This window comes from Cucurbita pepo, chromosome LG19 (assembly GCF_002806865.2).
Source record: "Cucurbita pepo subsp. pepo cultivar mu-cu-16 chromosome LG19, ASM280686v2, whole genome shotgun sequence".
NCBI lineage: Eukaryota > Viridiplantae > Streptophyta > Magnoliopsida > Cucurbitales > Cucurbitaceae > Cucurbita > Cucurbita pepo.
The window spans coordinates 63,267-74,591 of record NC_036656.1 but is presented as its reverse complement, the minus strand read 5'-3'; the positions used below and the strand labels follow the sequence as shown (position 1 = coordinate 74,591).

General features: G+C 35.3%; 1 protein-coding gene across 1 annotated transcript; it reads right to left on the bottom strand.

Moving 5' to 3' along the window:
• Positions 1-652: 652 nt before the first annotated feature.
• Positions 653-10,453, bottom strand: LOC111781833 (biotin carboxylase 2, chloroplastic). Its single transcript, XM_023662544.1, has 16 exons — positions 10,241-10,453; positions 9,789-10,114; positions 7,441-7,582; positions 7,226-7,324; positions 7,064-7,120; positions 5,679-5,750; positions 5,001-5,090; positions 4,235-4,294; positions 3,132-3,317; positions 2,933-3,025; positions 2,774-2,855; positions 2,442-2,548; positions 1,935-2,010; positions 1,768-1,814; positions 1,074-1,136; positions 653-976 (listed from the first exon to the last, which is right to left on the bottom strand). Exons 1-16 carry the CDS (start codon positions 10,289-10,291, stop codon positions 941-943), a joined length of 1,587 nt encoding a protein of 528 aa, XP_023518312.1. The 5' UTR covers positions 10,292-10,453; the 3' UTR covers positions 653-940.
• Between the last annotated feature and the right edge of the window lie 872 nt (positions 10,454-11,325).

The window sequence follows — 11,325 nt, the reverse complement described above, 5'->3', positions numbered from 1 at the left end:
TTTTGGAGTGGCTACCCATCGCTCTTTTTGGTGTGGCGGATTATTGAATTTCTGTGTAATATACATAGCCTATTACCCACAAAAGCTTATAACCCACCTTCGGTGTTTTTGGAGTGGCGGATTATTGGTTTTCTGTGTAATATACATAGCCTATTACCCACAATTCGTATTACCGGGTTACCCACAATTCCTATTACCGGGAGACAGGAAAATGAAATCGAAGAAAGAAAGAAAAAGAAAGAGGCTTTCCCGTGTTTCAGATGGTCAATTCCAAAGATTTGGTTACTACTTTATTTATTTATTTTGTGTACATCTCATACTTAACTTTTTAAAATATTCTTAAAAGGCTTTTTAAAATATTAAAAAATATATATTTTATGAAAAAGAAAATTAGTATTAATATTTTGAGTATTTTTCAATTCAAATGTGATTCATTTGCATGTGTATGGCACTAGCCTGTGCATATGAATTGGATCCTTCTCCTTTTCAACCTTGATTGCAAGTAAGGTTAGAAGTCTTATGTAATTGCCCATATATTATGTGTATCATAAACAATTTACGCATGCAATCATTTTGATACATCAACTCCAGAGCCCACACAGTGTGTGTGTGCTTCATGCATAAAATCAATTTCAATTCTACTACCAAATAATTATTCCAATTAAAACTGCATTAATTTGTGTTTAAACAGGGCACTGAATGGGTGTATCTTATAAATACTATTTTAGAACCAACAACCTTTTTCTAGTACCAAACTAAAGAGGAATAATACACAAACAAAAATCCCACATACAGCACCCACGAGGAACGGTTGGTTTTTTTTTATATATAATAATAACAAAAAGTGGAGCAACTCCTTCTACTAATACCAAAATCTGACCAATAAAAGCTTCTAACAACCATAAATAAACTTGAACTGAGCTGAGAAGAATCATTTTTTTCAAGCAACTACGTTGGCTACCACCATTTTATGAGGCTGCTCAAACACAAACACACGAGTAGAAAAAAGAGGATTTAAGTATTCATATTATTTAATTGAAAACTAATTAAACCTTCAAAAAATTACAGCTTACCGCAGCTAATTCCTGCTCGTGTTTAGGAATAAACGCAGTATCCACCTTCCCATTTTTGAAATCCTGCAACACAATGCAACGCAATGGCAGTAATCCTAGTTAGCAGAGGCATTCAAAAATTTGACAATCCAGAAACTCTACCAACCATGCCCAAACTATGACGATTCAATTCAATTTTTCTAAACTGGATCCGCTGATACGATCCTTGGGTCGGGTCTACCAAGTGAAACCCATCCAACCCGACCAAACCCGTGTTAAATATAATCATTAGTTTTATAATTTTTTTGGTTGTTCGAACTAAGACCAAAGAAAACTCCCACCAAGGTTTTTTTTTTCTTTCTTTCTTCTAATCCAAATCGTATGGATTAGGTTGGTTGTTCAAACTTTTCAGGTAGTCAACTTTTCTTAAAACTCCTAGTTAAAGTTGTATTTGAAACCTGATGAAATGTTATGGATTGATTTGAGTTGGATTCATAACTTGACGAGGGTTGTTCAAGTTATAGAAATCTACTATTGGTCATAAAACCAAACTTAACCCATTAATACCCCTGGCTAGTTAGCATTTCTTATTTATTTAGTGAGTGCTAAATCAACGCAAATGAGGAAAATCATTTGATCGCAAAATGGCATTGAAGTTCAAAACTAACAAAATTTCCAATAAATTTACAAATGCAGAATCCAAATTTTTCTTTACCTCTACATCAAGAATCAGCTTGTGGTAGTCAATGGTTGTAGGAACACCTGTACAATAAATAACACCAATAGATTCAGCACCACTAATTAATGTCCATCAAAAACCTATTCCTCTTAGTACACACCAAAAATAAATAATAAAATTAATAACAAACTTGGTTCCATTACCGGTAATAATAGTATCATCAAGAGCCCTTTTCATGCGCTCAATTGCCTTCTCTCTTGTTGGAGCCCAAACAATAAGCTATAATAATAACCACCAACACATTAGTAAACTACTTAGCTGACTATTCAAATATACATGACAAATTTTCAAATATTCTATGAACATGGCCTGAAAAATCAAGCCTGCCTAACCTCTGGGTAAATAAGATTATATTTCAAACGGAGAACCCAACCCAACCCAAAACATTCGTGTGATTTTAAAACATCTATTCGGTTTTAGTAAAGATCTGTATCTATGATATAGAAGGCGAAGCCTAACTAAGCCGGACAATATATCATAAAATAAATGCCCTCTTCTTCTATGCACAAACACTGATCTCCTAGAAGCATGCGTATATAAGGAGCCCTCCGTGTCGTCCAAGTCTAAAGCTACAAATAACATAAGCTCAAATCGAGAGCAAATATCAGGCAAAAAAAAGTTCGGAAATTAAAAGGAATAATCAGACAAACCTTTCCGAGAAGAGAATCATAGCTTGGAGGCACTACATAATCAGTATAAACATGGCTATCCATCCTAACAAATGGTCCTCCTGACGGCAAGTATGCTGTAATTCTCCCTGTCAATTGAGAGGAAAATCATGCCTATAATTACCTTCGAACCTTATTGCTTCATCAAATTTTCATTTTCAAAGTTAAAATCAGAAAGTCAGCTGACAGACTGCCAATCTAGAATATATTTTCAAAAGACACGATCAAGAATATGGTGCAATCAAGCAACACATGCACTAAGCGGGTACCAGAAGAGCTTGGATAACCTGTAGTACATCATTGTAGCATCATACCTGGTCCAGGTCGAAACCCTTTAAAGGCATCTTCTGCATTGATGCGGCATTCGATTGAGTGTCCGCGAAGCACAATATCTTCCTGTAGATAACCATAGACCAAAGGTTGACAAGCCATTCTTAAACAAACCTTCACTTACAAAATATCCTTTTGCCTACCTGTTTGTATCGAAGTTTTTCTCCCATAGCTACGCGAATTTGTTCCTCAATCAAGTCAACTGAGGATATCATTTCTGTCACAGGATGCTCCACCTGTTGTAATCAATAACCCATAAAAAAAGAAAAGAAAAAAAAAAAGGCATGTCATCTCATTGTACTAACAGATATATTGGTCTATAGAATAAGATTTCAATTTAACCTGGATCCGAGTGTTCATTTCCATGAAGTAGAAGGAGCCTCTTTCATCCAACAGAAACTCGATCGTCCCAACCCCAATGTAACCTATAGAGGCAGCAGCTGCAACTGCTGCATCACCCATAGCTTTCCTCAACTCCGGGGTCAAGGCAGGAGATGGTGCCTCCTCTAGAAGCTTCTGGTTCCGTCTCTACAATAGTGAAATAATTTATATATAAACTTTCTGCAGAGTACAATCAAGTAATAATCTTCTTATTTCAAACTTGGTCATATTTGTAAACTCAGGATCTTCATGCAAGTCAGAGGTACATTCACGTACAACATACATTCAGTTAGAGCTTTAGTACATGGAATTTGGAAGCTATATGGATTAATAGGATCCTTGAAGAACTGAAAATATCTCAAGAGACACCTATACAGGTTTATTGTGATAACAAGGCGTAGTCATAATCCAGTTCTACATGATACAAGCAATTCATAAAGGAGAAGATTGACGCAGGTATAATATGCATATCTTATCTTCTGACGATAGAACAAAGGACTAATAAGTTAAGTAAAGGCCCTTCAAAAGGACAATTCGAAAAACTTCTCAACAACCTGAATCTGGAAGACACCTACAAACTAGCTTGAGGGAGGGTTGAATTTTCTTTATATTTTGTAATATTAGATATGTATTGTTTGTATATTTGTCATATATATCTAAAAGAAATTTTCTTTACTGGTGGTGGGTCTTTCCTCCATATAAGAACTTACATTTGGTTTATAATATAGAAGAAATACATCAATATTCTCTTCCCAAATTCAAGTGAAATAAATCGAAGACCTTTCCTTAACTCCTCTAGAAAGGAAGAAGTTCGGCATTCTCACTCTCTTTTAATTCGAAGTTTCCCCAAGTTCCATTAAGAAACCTTTTTCATAAACATAATTTAAATTTTCTTCTTATTTCCCAGTTACAGGAATTTTTGGTGTGCTTACTCCAAATACATTCTTGTTCTTATCAATGAATGAATGAACTGTTTGGATTTAGATAAGTGCACACAAATCTTGAAACAAGCTCAGCGATCTTAAAAAGAAAAGAAAAATATGAAATAATAAGGCTAAGCAAACCTGAATGCTGCAATCACGCTCTCCAAAATGAACAACATTGCCATACTTATCTGCAAGAACCTATATATGCAGAAGGTGGACAAATGATAAATCAAGCAGCTATATACAGTTTTACGTTTAAAAAGAAAAAGAGGAAGAAAGACATATACACATCATATAGCTCCGGATTACTGATTGAAAAGGATCTGTGTCCGGCCTCAAAACAACATTGCCAACCAAAACATGCCGTACTATATAAAACTACCCACTTGTAATGATTAAAATAAAATAAAATGAGATAAAAATGAACCCTGAACTCTTGATCTTTTTGCAAAATCCTAGGCAAGTGACTACCACTTGAGCTCATTCCCTCTAGAAGCCATTGTTATTTATTATTCCAGTAAATTGAAACTTTGACTATTTATGTTTATTTATTATTCCTTTTTTTTTTTTTTTTTTTTTTTTTTTTTTTTNAGAAAAATGAAAGAATATACCACAACAAAACAAAACTAGGAAGAAAAGTTCAAGAGAAAAGGAGCAAAAATAGAAACCTAACAGACTACAAAAGTTGCAAGAAAGGGTCTAGTCAATTAAAATGTCAATATCCATTCCAGTCAATAATATTCCATTGGGTTCAATATTCAATGAACAAGTTTCCATTCTATTTATTTCCTTCAATATTGTTGATTTATTTTGTTTGATCATCCTTAACTGCTAACTATTTCTGTGAAATGTGAATATAAATTGCTTTCTTCTCTACTAAAATATAGTGTCATTGAATAATTACCTGAAACTCAATATGCCTTGGATTTTGGACATACTTTTCAAGATAAACGCCATCGTTCCCAAAAGCAGCTGCAGCCTCACTTTTGGCTTGCTGCAATAAAGTAGTACTACCAAATATAATTAGAAGCTCCACCTACTCTGTATTGTACATGTAGTTCAGGTGTACCACTCTGATAGGGAGACATAGTGAAATATCCAGTTCAAAAAGTAAAACTTATGAACGAAGTTAGGAATATATTACTCTTTACCACATAATATAGACTTCCAATAATGATGAATGAACAAAATATTGGAGGAATTTTATATAAAGTTTCTACGGGAAAATGCTATCATAGAAATTGTCTGGGGCATTTTGACAGAGAAATTATAAAATCTGAATGGATATTAAGAGATAGAAAGAAAACTTCGTAAGTGCTTCAGTTCAAAGTCTCCCTTCGAAGTTCTCTTTCAAAGTAATTTTATATCGATAATTCTTTTTGGGAAATTTTTTGTCATACCCTTGCCTTTTGCAGAATGATCTCTAATAACTGGTAACTTTGTTCATATAATGAAAGACTGCTCCTTTCTTAAAAGTATATAGATATTGAAGAACAAGAATTTTTTTCCTAGTGAAAAATATAAATATTTAAACTACAAAAAGAAGGAATTCTTTCAGTAAACAAATTGCATTAGCAAGTACCTGCAACAACTTCACAAATTCATCAGGTTCTTTAGCAAGTCTCATACCACGTCCTCCACCACCTGCTGTTGCCTTCAAAGTAAACAATGTTGTCAGTTGAAAAAATTGATCACAGATGAGAAATTCAATTCAAATGCAACATTGTACGGAAGAACTATATGCTGTATTATTTAAGCAAGATTAAATCAGACTCGGACCTTTTTGGAGAACTATTATACTTCATATACAGAAAGCAGTACACATAGAGCATAGATTGCAGAGGGCATGTTGTAGGTTGAAGAATTTAGAGATTGCTGACTAAAACATAAAGCAATATTCAAAAACCAGTGTCCCTAATTATGGTTCGAGAGAAACCAGAGGGTTTTTTATGATGAACATAGTTCATGATTTCTGAATTATGGTTTTGAGAGAATTCAGAGAATATAGTCCATGGGTCGATCGATACGAGTAGCCCATCTCAAAGCCTCCCATTGGTGTTCTCTTTCCATTTCATTTTCTGGATTTTCTTTGCAGAACATTTGTTTAAATTGGAATTCTCTGTTTTCTCCTTTGTAATTTTTCTTACCTTTTTTACTCCTGAAGTTTGTATTTTTTGAGCATTAGTCTCTTATTAGCCTCTATTCATTTTTTTAATGAAATTTTTTTTTCTCATGTTAAAAAAAAAATAAATCAATGTCACTACTTGAGAAATGAAACCATGTTACTTTTTTTTTTCTTTTGTAAGAAACAAAGCTTATATGGAAAACAAACGAAAGAGTACACAGGCATATAAAAAGAACAAGTCACAAAAGAAGGAAGTATGACCATACTTACAAGAAAGACTCCAATCCAAAAGAACAAGACCAGGGCCAAGTGACTGATGCCCACAAACAAAAATTATAAATCTAACCACCTCTCAAACATCCTCATCTAATCCTTCGGCCTCTCTAGAAAATCTTATTGTTCCTCTCAAGCCAAATACCCCATAAAACAAAAAAGAAACTAGCATGCCACAACCGAGCTTACAAAAGAACTTCAATTACAAACAACCTCTATGAACCCCAACACAAACACCAATGGAACCAAAATCATGTGCCAAGCAAATTTGAACCACTTTTTTACATTTCTTCTCCCATGTGCTCAATGATTGCATATCTGTTTGCTAAATGGCCCAAATCTATTGCACCCAATAAAAGACTTGAACCAAAACCAGGTGCAAAGTACTCATTATCAGAAAAAACACACCATGCTGACACAACAAACCTTTGAACATCTCCAGTTGTCTTATATTTCTCAAATGGAACCAAAAACCTTATAAGAAAAGCAGTCTATTTAGCTAGAACTTGGATATTTAAACCTCATTTCTGTCGTTCTTTAAACAAACCTATACAATTTTATCACAATACCTTGATCATTACGGGATAGCCAATTTCCTGTGCGAGTTTGATCGCTTCTTCAGTGCTCTGGAATATGAGATATCCACGACAAATTAAAGGTATGAATTATGAAACAACATATACTCTGCTAACTCTTGCAAATAATATAATGCCCACTGACCAACGGCATACCTTTAAAAGACCGTCACTTCCTGGAACAGTTGGTACACCTGCTTTTTTCATTGTCTCTCGGGCAGTTGCTTTGTCACCCATAACTCGAATGCTGTCAGGCTGCACAATGCAACAAGAATTTCACAGTTTTCCCCACAAAATGTATAGAAGATAATGGCAGCTTATAATGGAGCTTCCACGTGAGCCACATTAACTAGGAAATCTTGAGTACTTACATTAGGTCCAATAAAATTGATTCTATGTTCTCTGCACATTTCAACAAATACTGCATTCTCAGCGAGGAAGCCATAACCAGGATGCAGCATTGTACATCCCCGACTGATGGCGGCAGAGAGGACATTTGGGATCACCAAGTACCTGGTGAAGCAAATTCGTTATTATCATACATAGAATATGTCCAACAGATGAACAAATCATGAGAAGATAAATAACAAATTTTCTGGGCAAGAAACAATATTTATAAGGACATAAAATGTCTAAAATTTAGTGAGATGAATATGAGATGTCTTTCTTTCTTTCTTTCTTTTTCTTTTTTTTTTAATAAGAGACAATTTCGTTGATGTTTGAAATTTACAAAAACAATGTATTATCCATGAAGTTTACGAAAAAGGTCTTCCCAATTTATAATGAGGGAGGTATAACTACAGGAACCAAAAGTATGCAATTTACCCAAGATATAGCATGGTAAACACTATTGTTGAAGGGCTTTGTATAAGTTTGTGTATTTTCCATGAATATTCTTTGATTTCTTTCTTTCCAGATTCCAAAAGAAAGCTATGATGAGATTTTCCAAGGCAGAGCTTTAGCATTCTTGAAGGGGTGGTATGTGTTAAGGCTATGTCCAATAAATTCTTTACCTCTCTAGGAAAAGTGAGATGCCACCGGAAGATATTGAGAATCCTTGCACAAAAATTCTAAGCATATATGCATTGCATAAATAAATGGCTATGTGATTCGTTGTCTTTCTAGCATAATGGGCACCAACTTGGAAATAGAGTCATGTACGACATTCTTTTTTGTAGATTTTCACTTGTGCTAATAGCTTTATGCGCTATTCCCCGAAGGATAAACTTCACCTTTTTAGGGTGGTTTCTTTTCCATATTGTCTTTGCTAGTGTGGGGTACTTTTACTTTTTCCCCTATGTCCATCATTTTGTAAGGAAGAGACGGTTAATGCTAGGAAGATATGTCAATGAGTTTGCTTCTTTAGACAATCCAACTGGGGCAAGATCAAGACTTAATTCGGCCCACTATGTAGCTTTGTTATCCTTTAGGTTCCTACCAAGCTTCAAGTCCCAGAAATGGTTGACATCATTCGATGTTTCTTTGATCGTGGCCGTTTTGCTATGTTCCAAGAAACTTTCAAAGAATTTTACCTTCTAGATAACATTTTTACAGGGGAGACACCTAACAAATTAGATAAGAGAATTGTATCTTCTGCAAACTGAAGGTGGTTGATGCTTAAGCCTTCGTTACCAACTTGAAAAACCTTCATCTGCCCTTCATATTCGGTCTTGGTGAGTAGAAGCAATCCATCACCATTATGAAAAGAAAAGTGGATAGTGGATCCCCTTGTCAAAGACCGCATGAGGCATGGATCTTCCCTCTCAATCTTCCATTGACAATGATGGAGAAATTTGTAATGAAATGCAGCCAATTATCCATCCCCGCCATTTTGAACCAAAGCCTTCTGCTACAAGAATGTTTTCGAGGAATATCCAATAGACATTGTCAAAGGCCTTTTTGTTTCTTTCTTTTCCATTCATCTAGAAGTTCATTTGTCATGCATGCATCGAGGATCTATCATCCCTTTACAAGAGCTATTTACTGCCTAGTACTCGTGAAACAGAGGACCCTTTTAAGGTTTTTTTATAGCACCCTTGCTATGATTTTGTATAGTCCATAAGACTTATGTGGCGAAAGTCGGCAACAGCGTGACATCTATTTTTTTTAGATCAAACAGATGTATGTTTCATTTAGGTTGTCATTGGTAACTCTATTCCTAAAAAATCTTGGAAGACTCTCACAATATCGTCTCTCAAAGTGTTCCAACATTTAAAAAAAAAAAAAAACTGAAGAACAATGCTCTATCATAAGCTACAACTAAAAACACGAAAGGAGGACATTTGGCTTAGGGTTGGCTTGTTTAGCTAGGGGTAAAAAAGTGAAGCTTGCATTTATACACAAACAACCCAACAAAAGCTCATGATATGATAAAGACCATGGTTCTAACGTAGATTAATCAGTTACGACTGAGGAATACGGATTAAACTCGTAACCCTTAACCAAGTTGAATATTTTATGAAGCCCACGTATTCGGTGCATGCCACAGTCCATAATGTGAATTGATCTCGCAGTATCTTCGTTTAAGTATCAGTAGAAAAGGTGAAATATGAATAAGATGCCTAGCTATGGTTCTGATACCAAGTATTAGAGGTGCAAATCGAGCAATTGAGACCATAAAAGGAAGCATGGGTGCCTGCAGCAGGGCGATGGTGAACAAAAATATAATCGAGACAACTTCATAGTGGGAATAAAAATAAGATCAATAGAGGTGCCTTACGATTGGCTGCTTGGTGCTTCACCAATGCAGACGGATTCATCAGCCAATTTTACATGGAGTGCGTCCTTGTCAATAGTTGAGTACACAGCCACACAAGGTATTCCCAATTCATGAGCAGTTCTAATAATACGAACAGCAATTTCTCCTCTATTAGCCACCAGAATTTTATCAGCACGGCACATAACTTGAAGGCTTCCCTTATTCTTCCACGATTTACGACTATATTGCACACCATTAGCTCCCTGTCTAGGAAAACTGACTTTCTTCGCACCCATGAAGGAACAGTGCGAGCTCCTCAATCCATTGGTAGTCCCGGCAAATGAACCCTTCATGTAAAAACAATGAAAACAAAAAAACATCTCAAAGTCATATGAAATGGACAAAGAAATAGGCGAAATCATGCGAATGTAAGTGCGAATCAGAATTGGAAGACGAGGGAGAAAGACACAGACCGTGAGAAAGGGAGCACGAGCGGACTTGCAGAGAGGCATTGCGGCGTCCATGGATGAGAATGAGAGGGAAAGCGAGGAAAATGAGAGGAGAATATAAAGGGAAGCGAAGAAGGGGGAGATTTGAGATTTCAGATTTTGAGGGAAAGAGGAGAAGGCAGTGAGTATAGAGGTGTCGATGAAAACAAGAGAGATCTGATAGGAACCTCCGCCCCCACCTAATACTTAACTAAATTCATGTGAACCGGTTCAAGTTTAAACTTCAAACCCAACTCATCTCCTTTGGTTTATAGGTTTTTTTTGCCAAGACAAAATTTTTTTATATATATATATATATATATATATATATATACATATGCATATAGTTCTGCTGTGGGAGCTCCCGCCCGAGAATGAACATAGTATCTTATTTTGCAAAATGGGTCTTTTGTGCATAATTCTCGGTTACGTTTGTCCAAATAGGGGATAACCCAATGTCAGAGGAAGCCATTCTGTACCGAATCGAACTGACAAACCGCACAGTAGGACATATGGGATACTTCCGATTAGGAGCTACCCCTTCCTATCCCTAATCTTTCTGGTTTTTTTGTTTCCTCATGCCTGGACGGGCTTTCGGTGGTGCGTATATGAGGGTTTCCCTCGCTCGCTGTTTCTAGTGTAACTATTCCTAATAGTAACTGTTCTTAATGTAACCATTTCTTGTGTAATTGTTACTGGTGTAATGGGTTTGAGTGTAATAGAGGTTTTAAGGGTCATTTCCCTCTGATTAGGGGCATCCAACATAATTGATTTTAATTAGAGATGTCTACGGGTGGATATAGTTGATTCGTTAACTAATAAGAGAAATTTTTCATTTTCGTCTAAATGACAGTTATCTTCATTGTTCGAGATGGATTTTTACAGGTTAAATGAACCTCTCTAATATAGTCGAGTCGAGTGTACTTATTTCTTTCGTATTAGTACTACAAAAATGTTTTAAATTCTTGAGATTTAAATTTATTTTTATTTGTTGATATATTTTTTTTAAAGTTTGCAATTAATTATTTGAAATTAGATTATAATATTTTAATATAAAATTAAAAAAAATG